General features: G+C 39.7%; 1 protein-coding gene across 1 annotated transcript; it reads right to left on the reverse strand.

The window, feature by feature from the left end:
• Positions 1 to 6,375: 6,375 nt before the first annotated feature.
• On the reverse strand, positions 6,376 to 21,679 carry LOC115277579 (sel1-repeat-containing protein YbeT-like). The gene is made up of 5 exons (XM_029921829.1): positions 21,488 to 21,679; positions 11,642 to 11,783; positions 11,452 to 11,497; positions 7,898 to 7,984; positions 6,376 to 6,694 (listed from the first exon to the last, which is right to left on the reverse strand). Exons 2-5 carry the CDS (start codon positions 11,769 to 11,771, stop codon positions 6,562 to 6,564), a joined length of 396 nt encoding a protein of 131 aa, XP_029777689.1. The 5' UTR covers positions 11,772 to 11,783; positions 21,488 to 21,679; the 3' UTR covers positions 6,376 to 6,561.
• Positions 21,680 to 23,933: the final 2,254 nt, after the last annotated feature.

A 23,933-nucleotide genomic window follows, 5' to 3' on the forward strand; every position in this document is an offset into this window, starting at 1 on the left:
TTAGCACAGACAAAACAAAACAAAACAAACAACACGGAGAAAACTCAAAGTCTCATTAATAATTTAAAGTGCTACACCAATACCTTCAAGTAGTAAGTTGGACTCTAGGCTAAGAATCCAAACAGTTCACTTCCGGGGTGCCAGGGTGGCTCAGTACATTAAGGGTCCAACCTTTGATTTCAACTCAGGTCAAGATATCAGGGTTTGTGAGTTCTAGCACCCCCCATGACGAGCGCCCCACCCCAGGAGACCCCACATTGAACCCCAGACTGGCAGTGGGGAGCACAGTTGGGATTCTCAGTCTCTCTTTCTCTCTCTCAAAAATAAGTAAATAAACATTAAAATTTTTTTCAAAAAATAGTTCATTCAGATATTAGCACTGCCTTTGGGTAACTTGTGTAAGCCATTCACCAACAGTTTAACTCAGTTTTTATCATATATCAAATAACACTTTCCAGTAAAATTTAAAAATTCGAAAATCTTATTTTCATTTTTGAATCAAGAGTCAATGAACCTTACTACATAACATATATACGGCCTGATTTGATACTTCTTGCTAGAGCAGTATGTATAGATTGTACCCTAGAAGAGTCTGGGTAATAAAGTATGATTATAATAACATTATTCCATTTGAACTACCAGTTATAATTCTCCTCGGTTTCCTGGCTAAGTTTATATCCATTATCCCAGGAAATCCTAGAGCGGTATCTTCCCACCAAAACCCTAGCTCTATTCAGACCATTGAAAGCCACTTACTCATTATTTAGGCTTGCACTAGTAGTCCATCCCAAATCTCTCTGAGAATGTGGTCACACTAGAAAGTTTAACTCCAGGAAACCATAGACAGACTCTTCTTGTGGGGGATCTTAAATGTAATACATGCTGCATTTACGACCCAACCCCCTTTACAAACACTTTAAAACAGATGTGCTCCCCATTATTACTCATCAGAAAAATGCAAATAGAAACTACAATAAGATACCACTCTGCAATGACCAGAAGAGCTTACGTTTAAAGACTGACATATCCAAGAATTGGGAAGGATGTGGAAAAAACTAGAACTCTCAAAAATTTGATTGTGGGAATTGATGGTGGGAATGTAAAATGGCACAACCACATGGCAGAAATATTTGGTAGAACAAACTAAAGCTAAACCTATGTATACCATAGAGCCCAGCAACTCTACTCCTGGGTATGTTTCCAAAACAAATGAGTGCATATATTGATCCAAAGACATGTACATGGGGCATCTGGGTGGCTCAGTGGGTTATGCGTCTAACTCTTATTTCAGCTCAGGTCATGATCTCACCGTATGAGAGTTCAAGCCTCGCATCAGGCTCTGTGCTGACAGCATGGAAAGAAGTGAAATAAAGTGGTAATTTAAGTTATTGAAAAAGTGTAGCTGCAATTAGAAAGGCCATATAAAGACCCACTATAAAACCGCTCCAATTTTGACTTTCTTACGACCTGCCAATCCACTGAACCAGTGGAAGCCAAACCCTGCATGCAAAAGGGTTTGGATTCATGCTTGGGATTCTCTCTCTCTCCCTTTTTCTGTGCCCCTCCCATGCTCACTCGCGTGCGCTCTCTCTCTCTCAAAATAAATAAATATACTTAAAAAATAGAAAGAAATATACAAGAATGTTCACAGGCACTCTTTTGTAATCACCAAAGACTGCAAACAACCTAAAGGCTCATCAAAAGTAGAAAGGGTATATTGTGGTGTAATCACACACTGGAATAGTATGCAAAGAGAATGAACTAATGTCAACAGCAGGCAACAAGGATAAATCTCACAAACAAGCACGAGTGAAAGAATGCAAGTACAACAGACTGCACAGGATAATTTTTATAACCAAATTCACGCACACGTATGGCAGCATTCACAAGCCGGCAAAACTAATCCACAGTGATAGAGAACAGGTGAGTGGTTACCTGAGGGTATAGACTATGAAGGGATATTGGAAATCAAAATCCTCTGAGTGGGGGCTATATGATTAATTCACGGGCCAAATTCATTTAGTTAGACGCTTAAGATCTGTGTACCATAAATCTATACTTGAATGTAAAATATTTTTTATATATTGATATCAAGGCAGACTTGCTTTGAAAAGAAAAAGGATATCAAGATACCAAAACAGTTAAACAGGAAACTGGGGGCATAGAGAAGAGAGCAGAGTCTGAACCACTGTGGTTTGGAAGGAGCACAGGGGAAGGAAGGAGCGCAGCAAAATCTGGGCTAACTCTGAGCCAACAAATACTTACAAATTTGTGTTCTCCGTCTCTGTCTCTGTCTCTGTCCCCCACCTCCCTTCAACTTCTTCCCTGTTTATTGTTTTTCCTGCCTGAATCTTTCCCCAACTACAGAAAGGAAAGAGAGAAGACCTTTGGATTCAGGAAAACCCTCATCTTTCACACCTGGTTTTTGCATAAAGGGTTTGGCTTCCGCTAGTTCAATGGATTGGCAGGTCATGCCCTATTTAGCACTCAGGTAGTAAGAAAGTCAAAACTGAAGGGTTTTTTGTGTTTTTTTTAGTCCTTATGTGGCATTTCTAGTTGCAGTTACAGCTCTTTCAATAAGTTAAATTCCCACCTTATTTCAGCAATGAAGAACTGTTAGAAGACATGTTAAGATGATAGGGAAAAGATAGGATAAAATAGGCAGAAAGAGAAAGGTTAGGACCTGAAGAGCTGGGTGGGGAAAAACACATATTTTAAATCAATGCTGGGAGTGTCTGACCACAGCAAACTCCTTTCAGCAGAAGGTTCCTCTAAGAATGTAACAGACACACGTTCGCGTTCCCCTCAGGAATTTGACAGAATCCCCAACTAGAAATAAGTAGACCATAAAACCCATAACCCACAAGGAATGATATGGCCATGGACCACCCTTCATAAAATGGAAATGAGCCAATCAAAAAGTAATGAGTAGCATTTATAATTACCTCACCAGTAACAAAGAACCTGAGAATGGGGCAAGGGAGAAGGAAGGGGGACGGTAGAGCCCCAAACCTCATAAGACAAAGTCCCTTGCTCCTGTCACAGCCATTTATTTTCGAATGCCCCATCTGAGTACAGAGAGCTTTCCTACTGTTCTTACTGTCTAATCCTATCTTGTACTCTAGTAAACTCTTGCCTGCCTGCTGCTCATATTATTTTTTGTCCACTTCATCCTTTAAGTGGCAAGAGAGTAAATCCTGAGTATTGAGGTAAAAAAGAAAATCCTGCAACATTAGGACCCTAAAACCCCTAAAATCAAGTTCATTGGAGATATTTGTAGATGTCACCTAAAAGATTTTTTTTTTAATAAAGACACTGAACACCATTTAGTGGTCAAACCTCTGGAAGCTTCACTATAGCAGGCCTTGGTTGATACTATAAACAAGACTGAAACACTACTTTAAATGCAGTAGCCGTAAAGTGGTATCATTGTAAAGATAAAAAAAATACACATTTACATGACGATCGAAATGATTGCCCTAGTATTATGCAAATGGCTATTCCTGGCTCAGGATAAAATTTCCCAAGCTTTATTTCAAACAGCATAGATTGAAATAAAGACTATATCCTCTGAGAAAAATGTAAGAAAATTTAAAGTGGTTCTGGGGTTGACAAAAATCTTACCAAGTTTCAAGTGAAGACTTTAGCTTTGGATTTTGGATTTTCTATATTGAAAAGTTTTTAACTGCTTCATAAAATATGAAAACAAAACCAAACAAAATCAGTCTCTGACCATCTCTTATATATCCTTAAGTTGGAGCAAGTTTGGACAAAAACTGTTAGCAAAAACCCACCTCCATGCTTTGGCGTCAAAATACAATGTAAAGACAGAATTTGGGATAAAGGGGAACAATAGCTTTATTGCTTTGTGGGGAAAGGAGGCTGCGGCAGGCACCTGCCTTCAAAACCTGCAACCCATCCTTGAAGGAAAGGGCTGCGGGGTGTTTACAGGGAAATACGGGCCCTCACCGGTTTTCTAACCAGAATGTTCCTGCTACCAGTCTTCTGCATCCGGTCTTTAGGGTGGTACCAGGTTCCTGACACAAAAGGCTAAAAAGAGGGGAAGAGAGGAATGGGGAAGAGAGGAAAAAGGTTACTTTAAAAGTGAGCTTTGCTGAAGCCTAGTGCAGCCATTTTGATTTTTGTTCAACTTCATGATTTTAAGCAGTTTCATAAGGAGATCGCCTAAGATTCAGTCATCTTGAATATACGGATAGTATAAAGGTAGTCAAACATAAAAGTGAAACAAGTATTTTATACACACAGCTTAATCATTTTATGAATTCTAGTTTGACACTTTTTTTTAACATTTATTCATTTTTGAGAGACAGAGCACAAGCAGGGGAGGGGCAGAGAGAGAGGGAGACACAGAATCTGAAGCAGGCTCCAGGCTCTGAGCTGTCAGCAGTGGGGCCACGAGATCATGACTTGAGCTGAAGTCAGACACATAACCCAGGAGCCACCCAGGCGCCCCTCTAATTTGACACTTTTGTCATCCTCACATATGTCTCTGAATTTGTATTCCCAGGAGAGGGTTGTGCTATAGTGTAAATGCAATAAATAGAGGCAACTTTAGTTAAGGTTAAAAGTCCTATTTTGGAAGTTTAGGAATATGTGGTCATGCTCAAAGAAAAAAGAAAAATAAACAGAAAATGTGGCTGAGTCATTGGCTAAATAAGTTCTCACTATGTACTAGTAATAAACCAAGTACCTGCTCTTAAAGAATCTTTGAATTGTTAGGAAAAAGATTTGGGAGAGTAACGCTGTAGAACTAGTTAAGAAGTTTGAAATCCTATCCTACCACTCACTCCATGACCCTGCACCTATTACTTAACTTCTGCACCTTTATTTCCACATCTGTAAAATGGGATTGATAATATTATGGTAGGGAAAAAATGGGTTGAAATAGGCAGACAGGGAAATGATTAGGACCAGAGGTCTCTGGGTGGGGAAAGACACATTTTAGAACAACTCTGAGAGTGTGTGACTGCAGCAAACCCCCTCAGATGTGAGGCTCCTCTTAAGAATGTAACAGGGGTGCCTAGGTGGCTCAGTCAGTTAAGCATCCAACTCTTGATTTCATCTCAGGTCATGATCTCACGGTTTGTGAGTTCAAGCCCCATGTCGGGCTCTGTGCTGACAGTGCAGAGCCTGCTTGGGATTCTCTCTCTACCCCTCCACCACTTACATTGTCTCTGTCTCTCTCAAAATAAATAAATAAACTTAAAAAAAAAAAAAAAAGAATGTAGCAGACACCATCTACTCACCCTCAGGCATTCCTCAGGAATGTGACAAAAGACCTGACTAAAAATGTAATTAGTAGACCATAAAATGTATAACCCACAGGAGATAAGGAAAGGAGCCAATCAGGAATGGACAACCCAGCACCGAGAGCCCTCAAACCAATGAGGACCTGAGAAGGAACAAGGGGGAAAGGGAAGGAGGGGGTAGCGACCAGAACCTTATAAAGAAGGACCCTGGCCTCTCTGGCATTCACCTTCCAATGTCTCCTCTCTGCCAAGAGAGCTTTCCTACTATTTTTACTTTCTAATCCTCATCCTCTAATAAACGTTTGCCTGACGCTCATTCTGCGTCCACCTCTTCATTCCTTGAAGCAGGGAGACAACCAATCCCTGGTATTGAGGTAAAAAATCCTGCAACAATACCACCCACCTTCATAAGGCGTTTTTATAACTGGTGAATGCCAAAATACTTAATAGCAGTCAGAAAAAAGCCTTACAATAGGGCAGGTGCTCAATAAATGTGAGCTCTTATACTTTATCCTTTTCTCTTTTCTCGACAATATTCACAGCCTCTTTATCCCCCCACCAAAGGACATTTTATACAAAGTAATACGAAAAGCGAATACAGTAAAACACGATAGAAACCTAATAACACAGAAAATTGAAATGTAGAGCCATGAAAACAAGTTTATTTTAAGCAGAACACCACATGTCATGGATTAGGCTAATGATGAGTTGAGCTCCTTCAGTGATCTGTGGGTGCCAAGTAACACATCCACAAAGCCAAATCCCTGGTGACAGGTTTCTTCCATCTTTCCCTCCCACCACTTCATATAATGCTCACTGACTTGAGACTAAGCTGAGGCGAACAGCAATGAAATCCAAATAAAATATTCCTCCATCCAGAAGAGGTCACACGTGGATCCCAGGAAAATCTAAGCAACTGAAAGGATTTCTTTTTTTTTTTTTAACATTTATTTATTTTTGAGAGACAGAGACAGAGTGTGAGTGGCGAGGGGCAGAGAGAAAAGGAGACACAAAACCTGAAACAGGCTCCGGACTCTGAGCCATCAGCACAGAGCCTGATGCAGGACTCAAACCCATGAACCATGAGATCACAACCTGAGCCGAAGTTGGACACTTAACCGAATGAGCCACCCAGGCGCCCCTGAAAGGATTTACGCTAATCAGTAATGCAGCACCATAGAAAACTGTAACTAAAAGCCACTTTCACTGGCGGTTCCCCAGAGCACTGCAAGGTCACAGTGAGCGAGTGAGAGTGAGGTACCCCATCCAGGCAGCACATGCACTACACAGGCTACAGTTTATCAAAAACCCTCAATTCTTTAGTTGGCACGAGCTTGCTTCTAGTCCAGATAACATTCTCCAGAAGTTCCTGGGCTTCTTGGACCCCCTGTCTCGCAGCAACATTAAGGAGTATCTCTATTTCCCTAGAAGAGACAGTTATTTAGTAAAAAGAAAAAGGAAAGCGTTTAACTTTAAGAAAAAGTAAATCAAAAGCACCTGCACGCCCAGGGTTTAGGTGAAGGGCCAGGTTAACGCCTGCTGGGACTCATTCTAAGGCACTGTGGGGACTCGTGCCGTTTCATCTGGGTTCTATCTTGAGTAAGAAATCGTCTCACAACATCAGGGCCCAGCTGGGGTTTTTTTGGTTTTTTTTTTTTTTTTGCCCTATTTCAAAGAGTTTTTCTAGCCAACACTCTTAGGTAATGTCTGAGACCCCTCTCTTGCCAGAAAATTCTACATTTTGGTTTGGAAGTGGTAACTGGAGAGAGGCCCCATTCACATGCCTGCCCATCGGCTGTGTTCATAACAAGGACATACTGACTATACCGTCCCGACTTGGCTGCTTCAGAATGGACATTTTAAAATGTCATTACCAAATAATACATGCAACCGGTATCCCTGAGTAGTTTGTCAATTCCCAAGGCTCACCCTACCCATCAGTGCCTCACTGGGATCCCCTCTGTCTGGACTTTGCCCATCCATCAGTCTGAGGTAGATTACAGGATGGAGTTTGGAGGAGGGGGTTGTACACATTACTTGGCAATGGAATAGATGTCAGTTACGTTACTTTAAAAAAAACAAGCTGAAAGTTGAATGGTTTATTTTTGGTGCCCTATCACAATGTCTTTGCCTCAAAATAGCTGCGTACTAACTGTGACAGGCTATGAACTATTCAAAATCATAAGGAACTTCTCCAGAGAAAACAGTCATAACCAGAAGAGGATTAGTACAATAGACACAAGAAGAATTTGTGCCCAGAGAGAGCTAGCTACCTTATATTCTTACATATTCCATTTTGTTTAAAAGAAAATATGACAAGGCCATAAATGTGGCTCATCCAGGGTATGAGAGACTGTAAGAACCATGAAAGAATCTGGCCTTTCATTTCAGGTTCATTGAATGCCTTAGCAGTATAATCAATGGAATCTGTGCACATGTATGAATCTTGAATTCCCTTGCTTTGTGACTTTTATCATAAATCACAGCAATGCAAGCACATTAAAAGGCAAGAGTAGGAAGTGAACTATATATAAAATGCTTTTGTCTGTCAATTGCAGGTAATATATGGGGACGTGTCAAAGGAATGACATCTCAGCTAGACGGGAAAAGACAGCTAATTTCATTACCCTACTTCCATGGATCCAGTCATGTTTTTCAGTTTTCCTACCGCAAGGTTAAAGGAAGCACGGGGATGGTCCTGCTTGGCAGCTTGTCTAAAAAAGAAAGGAGAGAAAAGGGGACTGGTGACAGGGAGTGAGTATGTGATGAACACACACACACACACACACACACACACACACACACACACACACACCCAGTCCCTTGAAAAAGCATCTGCTTAATAAAACCAAGGCAGTGCCAATACAGATAAGTAACCATTACTGGGAACCATCACTTCCATCTTATCATAGATCTAGACAAATGTTAAAAAGTCTCTTTCATTAAAAAATGTCTCTCATTTGAAACAGTACTTAAAAAAAAACTAATGTAAGAATATATAAATCACTTATTTGCTCCAAACACATTCATCAGCTCTTTCAAAGATCAAAATAATTATACTCTTCTCTCCAAAATATGCAGGAAATCAAAATACAGGAAAAAATCATCTGAAAATGTTAGGGATTCAGTAAAATGTAAGCTGATCCTTAAGCACAATTTCTAGTTGCTGTAATATAGATGCAATATGCCAGTACTTTCCAATAGAACTTTCTCCAAAGATAGAAATGTTCTATATCCGCTCTATCCAATACAGGAGCTACTATTCATGCGTGGCTATTGAGTACTTGACATGTACATAGTACAGCTGAAGAACCGAGTTTTTAATTTTAACTCATTTAAATTAGAATGGCCACATGTGGCTGACGGCTATCATATTGGGCAATACAGATTATATAATTATTTCCTTCTTACTTAGCAGTTTTCTTTTTTCAAATTAATATGATGGGGGCAAAAGTGTCAGAAGTACAATACAGGAAAATGTACAAAGGTTTGCTATTTTTAATGCATAAACATTTTGGAAAATGAGTTGGAAAGTAAATCCAAAGGAAAAATGGGCAGACAACATCAATAGGCAATTTGCAGGAAAAGAAATAAAAACTACAACAGATTTTTTTAAATGTTCACCTTCACAATTGATAAAAATAGTGAAAGTTTAAATGAGACATCTTATGGTGTTATTCAAGTTCGCAAAGATTAACAAATGATCAGAAACAATATTGATGAGTCTATGAGTGTACATATACTAGAATGGATTTGGACAATCTTTCAGAATAGTTTTGTAATATGTAACAAAAGCTTTAAGAATGATCCTTGTCTGACCTGATAATTCTATTTTTAATGATTAATGGGTGTTTTTGTTTTTGTTTTGATTTTTTGGTAAGGAAATCAGATGTGCAAAATGGCTCTTTCCAATGACAGTTAGTGATAGTAAGAAACTAGGAAAAGGGCTAAACATAAAATAGTGAAATCTTCAAGTAAATTAAGGGATATTATAAATATGTTAATTGAAAAAAGTCTAGAAGAATACTCATCAAAATATTTAAAGTAGTTTTTACTGTGCTATATGATATAGGTGGTTTTTATTTTTTCAATGTTTTTCTCATTGGACACAAATTATTTTTGTAAGTCATAAACTACAAATTCTGTTTTAAAAGCATGAGTGGAGATCTTGCTTGTGTAATGCTTTCCCCACTCTGTTCCTGACAGAGGAAGCCATCACCAAAAGATGGAAAGGTTTTTCAAACTGGCCTTTATTGTATGGTCCCATACAAGAAATGACCTGGCTTCCAAAATGTTGTTTAGGGCAACTTCAGTGCACTTACTAGTCACCCCCAGAAACTTGTTACAGTGAAGTTTCTGCTTCAGTAGGGCTGGGGTAGGGCTTTAGATGCAGCATTTATGACAAGTGCCCTCCGGGGGTGGCCCACACTCCCGGTAGCAGGGGCTTCAGCCTCCCCTAGTCAGGCACCAACCACATGTAGCTACTCTAGAGCTACATCATTCCCTTCCTGATTCTCCAAAGTATTTGGCAGGTGAACTTTATCAGAACATCCATTTTTAACTTGGTGGTGAAATGGATTACTGGAAGGGCTTCCCATGCTGGTTCGTGTTGACTGTATAACCACTGCAGACTTCTGGGGTAGTGGTCTGGTCTAGCTAAAAATTTACAGTCACTCAGGGCTTTTTCTGCTCACTTAAGTCAATCTGGAGCTAAGCCCCAGTACGTTTCAAAGCTCCCCAGGGGATGGATTCTACTACATAGCCAAGTTGGTCAACCACTATTCTAGAGAGAAGAAAGGCAACCTCTGAGAAGACTGAGCTCATCTGTTCATGGGTAATAGCAAAGTCATAAATGTGTTCACTTTTCTCTAAGATAACCAATTATTTCTCAGGATCATGAAAGACTGCACACCAACATTATCCAATAGATATATAAAGCAAGCCATGCATAATTTGAAATTTCCTGGTGGCCATAGTACAAGTTTTTAAGGAAATAGATAAAGTTAATTTGAATTATATATTTTATTTAATCCCATCACATTATCGTTCAACATATAATCAATATAAAGAAATATTAATGAGATAATTTATATTCCTTTCTTCACATTAAATCTTGGAAATCCAATGTGTGTTTTACATCTCTGTTCACACTAGCCACCTTTCATGCTCAATAATCTTAGAAATTCCACTTTCAAATAAATTGAGACTGCATGAATTCAAAGCCAGTTCTCTATAGTAAGTGACTCTGGCTTTGTACTTAACTTGTCCTTATTGTCTATCACAGTCTCCATGTAAAATGGAGTTTCTGACATCTCAGAGCCTTTTTATTTCCATTTTTTAACCTCTAGAGTGTGAGGTGGGGTGTTCCAGTGTATGTTTCCAAAGTCATTCTTGTTTTCTCAAACTGAAAATGTAATAATATGGGATATTTTTCTTTGAGGACTCATCAGGCCAAGACTACACAATCAGAATCAAGAAAGCTGCCTATGAAAAATTTAGAACACTGAATACAAACCAGCTGAATAAAATTCAGACCCAAAAAATGGACTAAACAATAAGTACTATGTATTCCTACTTTTAAATTTCAAATTAATATGTCTTTTATGGTCAAGAGCTCAAAATTTTAATAAGCAAGATAATGCTAACACGGAACACTGTTAATAAAATTAGTGATGTTCTGAATCTTGACCTAGAATGTTACATGGACTCCAGTTTAGCTCTTTTAAAGTTAACTTATCATTTGCTTACATTTTGAAGACTGTTTTTATTTATTCCTGAGAGACAGAGACAGTGCGAGTAGGGGAGGGGCAGAGAGAGAGGGAGATGCAGAATCTGAAGCAGGCTCCAGGTTCTGAGCTGTCAGGACAGAGCCCAATTCAGGGCTCAAACCCACGAACTGTGAGATCATGGCCTGACCTGAAGTCAGACGCTCAAACGACTCCACTCAGGCGCCCCAGGAAGACTGTTTTAAATGCATCAGCCACATCACCTCCACAATTACTCTTGCTTCACTGCCAAGTGGAAAAAGTAGAGAAGGTACCTAGACTTTAATATTAAGAGAGTTTATATCTCTATCATATTTATGTTCTAGGGGAAAGACACCGAAATCATAAAGTTTTATATTTCAGCACTTCCTGAAATAACTTGCAGTTTTGCTGTTAGTAGATATCATCTTTCTTACCTAAACCAATGCATTGCCATCTCTTCATCCTTCACCACACCAGCTCCTGGGTGTAAAACCAAAAGACATTAGAGAGAAAAAGAGACTCTGTTAAAGGCTTGATGCTACAATCCTGTATTAACCTACAGATACAAAAATGCCCCCCACCCAGTCCCCAGTCAAACGAGCACCAGAGGAACAAAGAAGCTACCTTTCAGGTATCTCTGGCCAACAATAAGCTGGGCACTGGGATCCCCGAAGCGTGCATAAAGATGTGCTACATGAAAATGGAAGCTCTGAGAATACAGCCACATATAAAGCAAAGAGATCGTGGTTCCCATTATGACCAGGATCTGTGAAAAGAAAAAAAAAAAGGAAGAAGAGGAAGAATAATATGAGGATCTAGTTCTGTATGATTCAGATGTGGAAGCAATGCGTATATGCCATAAGAAAGGCATTTCAGGGGGAGCCTGGATGGCTCAGTCAGTTGAATGACCGACTTTGGGTCAGGTCATGATCTCACAGCTCTTGAGTTCGAGCTCCGCGTCAGGCTTTGTGCTCAGAGCCGGGAGCTTGCTTTGGATTCTGTGTCTCCCACACTCTCTGCTCCTTCCCCACTCACACTCTGTCTCTCTTCCAAAATAAATAGGCATTAAACATTTTTTAAAAAAGAAAGGTATTTCAGGATGAGACGCATATGCCTTAAAGATGAGATGTGTACTTAATAGGACCTGTTGGGAAAAAAATACTTCCTATCACTAGTGTTTAACTTGTTTTTAGTCATTCTGATAGTACATTCCTTGGGTGATGCAAGGTAACTAGATTGGGTAATTAACCAGGATTGGATGCTGATCAATAGGGTCATGGCAGTTTATAAAAGGGGGGTAGGGAAATGGAGGCGGAAGCAAAAGAGGAAGAAGAAAAAAAAAGAATTAATGTGTTTGGTCTTTGGGCAGAAACATGGTAGGGGGCTAAGATGGCGAGGGAGGTTCCTGCCCTGCTCTACCACAGTCTGGGGAAGTCACAGCCCTGCTTTGTTCGTCTCATACCGTCAGCTGCTTCTACAGAAATAGAAGACCCTCAGACCACACTTGCAGCTTCCTCCCTGAAAAGATCCAGGTGAGTCAGTGGCATAGAGAAGGCAAAGGAAGATGAGAATTCAGTTTGTTAGAGCTGCCATTAACAAAGTATGACAGAGTGGGTGGCTTACACAACAGAAATTTATTTCCTCACGATCTGGAGTGAGATGATCAGGATCAAGCTGTCAGCTGTCAGCAGGGTTGCTTTCTTTAGATGACTGTCTTCTTCTTGTATCTTCACATCATCTTCTCTCCATACATATTTGTGGCCAAGTTTCCTACTCATATACGGACACTGCTCATATTGGATTAGGGTCCACTCTAATGACTTTATTTTAAGTAAATAATCTCTGTAAAGAGCCTGTATCAAATACAGTCATATTCTGAGGTACTGGGGGTTAGGACTTTAAAGTATGAACTTGGGCAGACTATAGATGCTGGCGAGAATGTGGAGAAATGGACACCCTCCCACACTGTTGGTGGGAATGTAAACTGGTGCAGCCACTCTAGAAAACAGTGTGGAGGTTCCTCAAAAAATTAACACTAGAACTCCCCTATGACCTAGCAATAGCAATGCTAGGAATTTCCCCAAGGGATGCAGAAGTGCTGATGCATAGGGGCACATGTACCCCACTGTTCATAGCAGCACTTTCAGCAATAGCCAAATTATAGAAAGAGCTTAAATGTCCATCAACTGATGAATGGATCAGGAAGATGTGGTTTATATATACAATGGAGTACTACATGGCAATGAGAAAGTATGAAATCTGGCCATTTGTAGCAACATGGGTGGAACTCAAGGGTGTCCTGCTAAGTGAAATAAGTCAGGCAGAGAAGAACAGATACCATATGTTTTCACTCATATGTGGAACAGGAGAAACTTAACAGAGGACCATGGGGGAGGAGGAGGGGAAAAAATAGTTAAGGAGAGGGACTGAGACGAACCATAAGAGATTCTTGAATACTGAGAACAGAGGGCTGATGGGGGTGGGGGAGAGGGGAAAATGGGCCATGGGCATGGAGGGCACTTGTTGGAATGAGCACTGGGTGTTATATGGAAACCAACTTGACAATAAACTATAAAAAATAAAAAAATAAAAGTTTAATAAAATTAATGACAGTGAAAATAATTTTTTAAGAACATATGAATTTGGGGTGGGGGAAACACAATTCAACCCTTACCAGTAGCCTAAGCTGACAGTGTGAGGGTACTTCATAAAAGAACCAGTGGACTGGCAGGAACTTTGGACTCACCCTTCTCTCGCTTGAACGTGCTACTCACTTCTGAAGAAGTCCTTCTAAGTGAGATCCTTTCCCATCATGAGAAGCTGGTACCCCAGCCATGGATTCATGCCCAAAACAAGTTTGCATTGTCCAATAACCAAATTAGCATGGCTAGAGACAGAGCAAACACCATCTGAGATGTCAATTCATGCAGGTGTTACTAACTGACAGGAACCTAGGGAAGCCTAGAAGTGCAGCAAGACCACAAACTGCTCCCCAGATAATGCAGGGGCCTTGGATCCATTCCCTGGTGGTACTCAGTTGGCTTGTAAGAAGGAGCTCATCCTCTGAAGAAAATGCGATGCAAAAAGATAGGAACGCAGCTTCCAACCTAAAAACCCAACGTTCAGTTGCTGGCGTGAAAGGTAAAAATCTATTACTGATTCCTATACCAAGAACTTAATTTGGACATAGACTATTTTAATTCAAATTTTTTAGTTAAACAAATCAACCAGGAATTGAAAACTCAGAGAATAACAGAAGGGTTTTGCAGACTTTAATTCAGAATTATTTTAAGTGCAAAAAAAGCATTACTAAATATTTTTTTAACATTTTTGTTGATTTTTGAGAGACAGAGCACAAGCAGGGGAGGGGTAGAGAGAGAGGGAGTCACAGAATCTGAAGCAGGCTCCAGACCTTGCTCCAGTGTCAGCACAGAGCCCAATGCTGGGCTCGAACCCACCAACCATGAGATCATGACCTGAACCAAAGCCAGACACCTAACCGACTGAGCCACCCAAGCACCCCTCACTAAATATTTTTAATGGTCATACTGAAGATACAAGAGATGAAAATGATAACCTTACCATAACCCAATAAGGACAAAACTATAAGTTATAATTATAACTATTTATTTTACATTATAAATATGTGTTGCTTATAAGTTATATGTTACTCTAAATAATTTCTATAATATAATTTTAAATTTGATGATATATCTGTCTTCTCATTAGGGAATTGTTGGTTATTCCCAACAATGAATGGCAGAGTCTATGTCAATCTGTGTGTGTGTGTGTGTGTGTGTGTGTGTGCGCGCAGTGGTGGTGTTCTTTGTCGTTGGAGATGTGTTTTGTTGGTCTTTTCTGGGTGTGTCAGGGAAGGTGTTCTATCTTAATTTTTTATCCTCTTATTAGGACATCCAAAGTCATCTCTATGGATTCTGCTTCATGAAAAGGTGGTCTGCCACATATTCCTATGTTACAATGTTTCACAGCAGATGAATGTTTTAAAACTCTTCAATTCCTTTTTGAAATTATTTCATTTACTCAATATTTGTCTTGAAGGTGTCTGACATTATTTTAATCACTGTGTATACAATGATAAACAAGTAAAAATTCACTGACTTTTGGTAGCTTACATTATAATTAATGAAAAATGAAGAAACAGATAATAAATGAAACAAATAAGTAAAACATATGATATATTGAATGTTAACAAATGCCATAAAGAACAGGAGAATAGAGAATAATTTGAAGTAAAGTTCACAAATTTTAAAAGGGTGGGAGCACCAGCTCTTGATCTTGGGGTTGTGATCTTGCGTCCCACGCTGGGTGTAGAGATTACTTTAAAAATATTAATTAAATTAAAAAATTGAACAGAGCACCTGGGTGTCTCAGTTGAGCATCTGACTCTTTTTTTTTAATTTCTACTTTTGTTAAGTTTATATATTTGTTTTGAGAGAGACAAGTGAGACAAGTGAGGAAGGGGCAGAGAGAGAGAGAGAGAGACAGAGAGGAAGACAGAGAATGCCAAGCAGGCTCCACATTGTCAGCACAGAGCCTGATGTGGGACTCAAACCCACGAAACACTGTGAGATCAGGACGTGAGCCAAACCAAGAATTGGATGCCTAAAAGACTGGGCCACCCAGGCGGCCCAGTATCTGACTCTTGATTTTCACTCTGGTCATGATCCCAGGGTCTTGTGATTGAGCCCTGAGTTGAACTCCAGGAAGAGCATGAAGCCTATTTAAGATTCTCTCTTTTTCTCTCTCTCCTTCTATGCCTCTCCCCTGCTTGCATTCGTTCTCTCTTTCTAAAAATAAGATATATATATATATTAGGAATATATATATATATTATATATATATGTAAAGAAAGTAAAACCCAAAGAATTTCAGAGCACCTGGGTGGCTCAGTAGGTTAAGCATCTGACAGCACACACACACACACACACACACACACACACATACATATATATATATACACATATATATATAAGCTCACAGCTTATGCTCTCACAGTTTCATGGGTTCGAGCCCCCATCGGGCTCTGCTCTGGCACTGTGGAGCCTACTTGGGATTCTCTCTCTCTCCCTCTCTCTCTGCCCTTCCCCCACTTGCACTGTGTCTGTCTCTCACAAAATAAATAAGCTTAAAACAACAACGAGTTTCACAGGAAACTCAGATTTGCAAGAATTTTATCACCAAAACACTTCCAACTTTAACCCAAAGGGACAGTACAAAATGAAGAGATATCATTGGATCTCAAATTTTCTACTTGCAGAAAGCAAACTAAGAAAAATACTCAGCTGTAAACACATGCTACATTTTATGAAGAAAGGAAGGACAGAACAGAGAGTGGAGCAAACAGCTCAGAGGGCAGAACTAAAAGCCAAGGAGAGTTATCCCCAGAACTTGAGACCCAATCAAGTAACGTTGAATCTTTGCCTGGCTGGATTTCAGAATTGCTATGAATTGAACACTCCTTTGTGACTAGTCATTTCCCCCTAACTGAACTGATATGTCTAAGGCAGTTTTCCGAAGCCTGTCTCACCATTGTATGTTGGGTGTATAGAGTCAGATAACTTGTCTTTTTAGTCTCTCAGGTCACAGATAGAAAAAAACTATATTCAAAGAGTTTAGATGCTGAGATTCTAAATGTTCAGGAAATGCTATATTTGGATAAAAATTTGGGGGACGTTGGGAGAGGGCAAGGAATAAATTTTGCATAGAGGTGAAAGATGAATCATTAGAGCTAGTGAACAGTATGTGATGGACAGAGTCTAAAATGGCTTCCAGTGTTCACTGCCTACTGGTGTTCACCCTTATATAAGCCCTTCCCCTTGAGTACTGGCTGAATCTAGTGACTCACTTCTGCCAATAGAATATAAGAGTGATAGGATGTCACCAGCTATGTCATTTGTAGGACCCACTACAAAATGAACCCATAGAACCCTTGGTTCAAGAATTATTAGAAATATTCAGAAACGAGAGCATTAAGCCAACTGTGGGCTTTTTTAAAGCACAGGGCCCTGTGCAAATGCAGAAGTCACACAACCATGAAGCCAGCCCCAGACATCACCTCTGTGCCTCTGTGACTGGATTATAAAAAACTGTGATGGGGCAACTGGGTGGCTCAGATGTTTGAGCATCTGACTTCAGCTAAGGTCACGATCTTAAGGTTTGTGAGTTCAAGCTCTGCATTGGGCTCTCTGCTGTCAGCTCAGAGCCTGCTTCAGATCCTGTGTCCCCCTTTCTCTACCCCTCCCCTGCTGGTGCTCTCTCTCTCAAAAAAAAAAAGATTGTGACATTTGTCCTTCTCTCTCTCTCTCTCTGTCTCTCTCTCTCCCAGGATCTCAAAATGTGACCCTGTTTCTTATTTGGAAATAGGGTCTTTGCTGATATAATGAGTTAAGATGACATTATACTGGCGGGGGGCGGGGGTAAATCTAATGACTGGTGGACTTATAAAAAGCCCATATGAACACTCAGAGACATACAGGGAAGAACCCCACGTGACAATGGAGGCAGAGATTGGAGTGATGCATCTACGAACCAGGGAACCCCAGGTTACCAGACCCATGGGAAGTGAAGAGAAAGGTGTGGAACAGTCTCTCTCAGAGCTTCCAGAAAGAACAAAACCTGCCAACAACTGGGTTTTGGATTTTTGGCCTCCTATACTGAGAGAATAAATTTTTGTTGTTTTCACCCAGTTTACAGAACTTTGTTATGGTAGCTATGGTAGCCCTAGGAAGTAAGTACACCCTTCAAAGCAAAGACTACACAGGCTTACTCTCTATTATAAAAGATTTGAATTCCCAAACATCAGAATTCCTGTGCTGTAATCCACCCCACTGCACGTGCAGGTATCATTTGACACTCTTGGCATCACCCTGTGGGCATTGGGCTCAGAGAACTGTCACAAATGCAGATGCTCTGGTCACTGCTATTACTATAATAAACTATCCTTTGTCTCTGAGCCTTCGGTCTCCCATCTCCCACCAGCATCCCCGAAACTGTGGCAGGTGATTTGTTAGCTTCCGTGCAGGTAAAATCTCAGACTCCTCATCTTTCATGACAGGGCTGACAGACCTTTCTGATGAATCGGATATGAAGAGTTAGACAAAGAGAAGAAACAAAGATAACCTCAAGACTCATGACCTGAACACTAGGGCTCAAAGGCCACGGAAAGAACTTTTGTCTTCATTTTAAGAGCAATAAGAAAACTCTGGAGTGTTAATGTACATGTGGAGATGATGATGTGGGGGGGAACATAATCACTTCTGAGTTTCATCAGTATCACTCTGCACTCTGGAGCAACAGCTGCCAAAGTGAAGTACACAAGAAGTTCCACAGGGGAGCAAGGAAAATTATTTCAATGTGTATTCATTTATTATATTAAATACCTAAGATCTCCTAATAGTCCAGGGATTCACTTAGTGTATATGCCTGGTGACCATGTGTCACTTAGGGTACTTGAGGTGATCTGAGGAAGTATGACTGTCCCATGGTGTCTGTTCCTGACTTGCACAAATTGGCTGCGTTTCACTTTGTGAATTCAGGTTAAGTGAATTTATGGACAAAATGCTAGTTTAACTAAAATAATCTTCATAAAGTGGACACGATATTAAAAAGATTCCTGTAAAAAAAAAAAACATAAAACGAAGTAAATACTAGTGTTATAAGTCTCAGTGATCAAGAAATTTCATGGGTGTCTGACTTGCATGACTGCAGGCAGTAGGATAAGAGGACCAGGTTTGGAGGTTGAGGAAGGAGGATGCAGGCGTTCATGATTTTTGTTTGGATTGCATTTGCCTCAAAGACATGCTGTCAAGTAGACCGTTGGATATGGGAGTTGAGAATTTTACAAATGTATAGACTAAACATTAGAGCCACCTGAATAGAGGTGGTAATTTCAGTTATATGGACTGAATGACATAGCCACTTTAAATAGCAAAATTTCAGTTTTTGAAAGCTTCATATCTTTCATGATCTGTCTTCCTCTATTGTCAACAATTAGAATTCTACATATATTCTTATGTTTTTAAAGTTGTTTTCTAAAGTTAAGGGCAAATATTTCCTATCTGGGTTTTTAGAAGTTTACAGTATTTTTTTTTCATGAAAAATATATCAACAACTTTTCCTAAGAGTCGTTTAAAAGAGCTATTTGAAATCAGCTGTTTTGTTTTTTAAAGCATGTAATTTTTAAACATACAAAAAATAAATTAGATTACTCATGCATCCACCAGCCATATATGGTTGGTTTATATGTTGCCATATTTGCTCCAGGTTTTTTTTTAAAGAAATACAATATTGTAGAAATAATAACACTTCCCCTCTCACCTCTTACCTGCTCTTTTCCTAGGGGTAACTGCCAAGCCCGTGTTAAGATTGCGACATCCTAATGAATGTTTTTAAGCAAGAATGGGCTTAAGTTAGATATATCAACAGGGACAAATCTTAAAAATAAATGCTAAGGAGGATAAAAGGAAGTCTCAAGCTATTTCAATGAAGATAATATTTAACTACAATGGTATTGCTAAAGCTAAAACGTCAAATTGCTTTACTGTTGGTTGGAATTTTTTTAGCCGGTATAGTGTTTATATCAACAGTGATCAGGAGTTATTTTTAAATTGCAGTTTGTTTGGGAGAAATCTGTTAAAACACAAAATTTATTTAGGAGGAAACTAGTGTTAAATGGATCCTTGAGTGACGACAAGACTGGCGTCAAGATTTCAGTCTCTATGGCCAATTCTGTAAGTTTGAGGATGTGATTTGTGCTAAACTCTGTGGTCACAAAGATAAACGTGTGACCCAGACCTTGCTCTCAAGCATTTCAAAGTTGTGGAGCAGAGATATAAGCAAATTGCAAAACAGCATGATAAGCACCTTAATAAAGATGCAAAATGTACAAAATTCCAAGGACATGAGGATGGTATCTAATTCTGCCTTGTGGATTTCTTCCAAAGCCTCTGCCACTGATTCAACCAACATAAAAAATGCTGTGGTCTAGAGAACAGTAAACACTGTTCCTCTTGCCCAAAAGTAAAGTCCCTGTTTTCTCCCACACAACTGACCCCCTCTCATTTCCTCTACATTCAGTTACTAGTCCCTCCTGAGCAGACTCCTGTTGTCTCTCTTGTGACCTTTCTCCTTCCTGCTGTCACAGACTTGATTCCGACAGCACCGTCTTACCCAGAATTATTTAGCCGTCTTTAGCTCATCTCCAGGCCCTGCCTTGAGCCCCCCAGTCCATCTGTAAATGACAGCCAGTGGGTTAGGTGATCCTCCTTTTCTTCCATAGCACACTCTTGCAGTAGGAAAACAGCCACACTCCTCTGTGAAACAGTTTCCCACATCTCTATCCTTTTATGACAGCTTTGCCCTATTGATGGTCAACATTCACCTTCCTATTGTGAGGAGCATTTTTCTATTTTGTGTTCATAATAATGTTAATTTCAATAAATGAATGATATCTACACAGCAATTAAAAAATACACACCCATATTTTATAAGTTCCACAAAGGAAACAATGTTTTGTGTATTGTCATTTATTTTTGTATTTTGGGGCTTCTGGGTGGCTCAGTGGTTAAGTGTCGCTCAGTTTCAGCTCAGGTAATGATCTCATTGTTTCTTGGGTTCCAGCCCCACATGGGGCTCTGCGCTGACAGTACAGAGCCTGCTTGAGATTCTCTCTCCCTCCTCTTTACCCCTCCCTTGCTCATGCTATCTCTGTCTCTCTGAAATAAATAAGTAAAACTTAAAAAATACACTTTTTTGTATTACTACTGCCTGGCTAACTTCCTCATATACTATAGCTCACTTAATATTTGAATGAATGAGTTGGAGCGGAGTACAACTTGAACTTAATTTACAGAACATACTGGTTATCTTTCTCTGTTCTTAACTTCAATTCTTAAGAAAAAACAGTTTAGGACATTCAAGTATTTATTGAGAAATATACAAACATACACTGGTAATTTCTAAAATGGAAATAGCTTAAATTACTGAAAAAAAGAAACCACATACAAAAACACAAAAATAACCTGAGATAACAGTTTTGAATCCACCTCGGAGGTGCTGCAATGGTTGTTACTAGTCCAAACTGACAATCAGACTCACAAGCCACCAATAGGCTTTAGTCTAACACATTGTTTGCTGAGCTTTGTAGAGGGAAATGGGATAGGAAATATAGTTAAGTGCAGTCTCCGGGTGTCATCGGGAGGCCCAGAAGCCACCGCCATCCACAGCTTGTGTGGCGGCCACAGAGCATGCGCGTGGTCACTGCCATAGTGAAGCCACCCTCCACTTGCTCACTATCTTTTAAACGCTTCCAGTCATATCATCCTGAGGTTTGCATACAAACTCACAGAACCCCCAGCCCGCATGTGGTTTGCACAGAGCAAGAATGAATAGAGCAAATTAGACACAACATTCCAGTTTATTTTAACTCTGCAGTAACCAAGGCAATCTTACCTTGAGAAGACAGAGGAGGCGCGCCTTCCTCTCGCATCAGCCCAATCCTGGTATTAACCCTTTATTCACAGCCTACTATTTTTTCATGTCCTCAGTGCTGATAAATAACTCATGAGCAGACAGGTAAATTGGGATGGGAAACAAATAATTTTGAGTTAAATTACAAGATAAAGAAGACCTGTAACTTATCCAATTAAGTGTGTGTCTCCTAATTATCCTACATATTTATTCTTCTTGAGAGTGTTTAACCAGTAGTGGTGGGAAAAATTCTGCAAATACTTCCTGAATGACAGACTTGGTCTTCACGTTGGAAGAGGAAGCTCCCAGCAGCTCCTGTTATCCATGTATGTGCCAAGGTGTTAAAAAATACTGGTCCCGGGGTGCTGAGTGGCTCAGTTAGGTGTGCAGCTCTTGGTTTTGGCTCAGATTGTGATCTCATGGGTCGTGAATTCGAGTCCCACGTGACAGTGAGGAGCCTGCTTGGCATTCTCTCTCTCCTTCTTTCTCTGCTTCACTCTCTTGCTCTCAAAATAATAAGTAAATTAAAAAAAAAATTACTGGTCTTGGCTAACATTGGGGGGGGGGAGGTAAGAAAACTTGAGGGAATGTACTAGGAATATTGAAAACTACTGTTAGCTAAAAAAGAGCTATAATAATTAGCTATAAGAATATTAATTCTTTTTTTAAGTTTATTTATTATTTTGAAAGACAGTGAGTGAGTGAGGGGCAGAGAGAATGGAGAAAGAGAATCCCAAGCAGGCTCTGCATTGTCAGCATAGAGCTAGATGTCAGGCTGGAACTCCTGAACCTACCAGAACCATGAGATCATGACCTGAGCCAGAATCAAGAGTTGGACACTCAACCCACTGAGCCACCCAGGTGCCCTAAGCATTAATTCTTAACTGTCCCTCAAATCATAATTATATGGACAGAAGCCTACAAAATTTAAGTCCAAACTAGAATTAAATTAGACTTTTCTTCTTTTACCTAAATTAAAAAGAAAATTCTAATGACTGTAGTGCTTTTTAAATCAGGCCAGTAGCAAAAGGGACATGTTTGTATTCTGTTGGCTGCATGCTTTATGGTGATGAGAGTGCCACTGATATTTAAGAGCAGTTTATTATTTTTTTTTTATTTGTATGTATTTATTTTTGAGATCGTGAGCTAGCAGAGGAATGGGAGAGAGGGAGACAGAATCCCAAGCAGTCTCCGTGCCATCAGCACAGAGCCCGAGGCAGGGCTTGAACCCATGAACCATGAGATCATGACCTAAGCTGAAACCAAGAGTCAGACGCTTAACTAACTGAGCCAGCAGGTGCCACATGACCAGTTTAATCTTAGGGACAAGGTAGAGATTCCACACAAGTGATTGATTTTGTTTTTCTTTCTCTTCCTTGAGAATTGAAATAACTTCCCTACTCTAAGCTTTGTGAATGCCCTTCTAGACTATTTAACAAGTGTTTAGTCGGGCAGCCCTCACAGAAATTCTCATGTGGGATCATTTCATATTTGAATTAAGAAAGGATAATCCTGTACCAGTTGTCTATTTATTCACTGGCATGTTATGGTCTGGTTAGACACTAGTTCTTAGGGAGTAGTTAGTTCCCTGCAAAACTTTAGCTTCTTTATGATTGTCAGACTGTGGTTATATAGGGTGCAATAAACATATATTTATGTGTGGTCTCTCCTAAAACCTCACTAATTGGCAGGAAACCAGAAAGAGAGGGAGAGAGAGAGCAAGAAGACAAAAAGATAAAAGAGAACTAGAGCACCTTTCCAGTAAATCTAACCTACAAATAATAAGAGGCCCATAAAGAAATCAGAATAAATGAAAAAGAGAAAATTATTTTTAAAAAACGGTTCAAGAAAATCTTCCCCAACTGAGAAACAGTTTTCAGACTAAAAGGTCACAACATGATGAAAGAAGGTATATGACACAATGAGGGAAATAAAAACATCTAAACACATATCACTGAGAAACTTCGCAACATTGGCTATAGAAAATAAGATTTTAATAGCTTCCAGGGGGGATGGGGGAAATGGAAAGAAAAGTGAAAAAAAATTCACATACTAAGAAGCATGAATCAGAATATACCAGATGTCTCAGTATCAAAACTCTATTATCTGGAACACAGTAGAACAATCTTTTCTTTTTTTTTTTACATTTATTTACTTTTGAGAGAGAGAGAGAGAGAGACAGAGCATGAACAGGGGAAGGACAGAGAGAGGGAGACACCGAATCCGAAGCAGGCTCCAGGCTCTGAGCCAACGCAGGGCTCGAGCCCACAAACCATGACCTGAGCTGAAGTCGGATGCTCAACCGACTGAGCCACCCAGGCCGCCCCTAGAATAATCTCTTCACATTTGAAGAATTAAGTATTTCAAATCTAGAATTCAACACCCAGTCTAACTGTAAAATAAATATGGCGATAGGATTAGAACTTTT

The sequence above is a fragment of the Suricata suricatta genome, chromosome 1, assembly GCF_006229205.1.
Source record: "Suricata suricatta isolate VVHF042 chromosome 1, meerkat_22Aug2017_6uvM2_HiC, whole genome shotgun sequence".
Taxonomy (NCBI): Eukaryota; Metazoa; Chordata; class Mammalia; order Carnivora; family Herpestidae; genus Suricata; species Suricata suricatta.

Excerpts from the sequence above, each read along its gene's own strand:
- LOC115277579 (XM_029921829.1), bottom strand. The coding sequence starts at position 11,771 with ATGGGAACCACGATCTCTTTGCTTTATATGTGGCTGTATTCTCAGAGC. Across the intron at positions 11,498-11,641 it reads TGGCCAGAGATACCTGAAAG|GAGCTGGTGTGGTGAAGGAT; the intron begins GTAGCTTCTTTG and ends TTTTACACCCAG. Across the intron at positions 6,695-7,897 it reads ACTGGATCCATGGAAGTAGG|GGAAATAGAGATACTCCTTA; the intron begins GTAATGAAATTA and ends TGTCTCTTCTAG.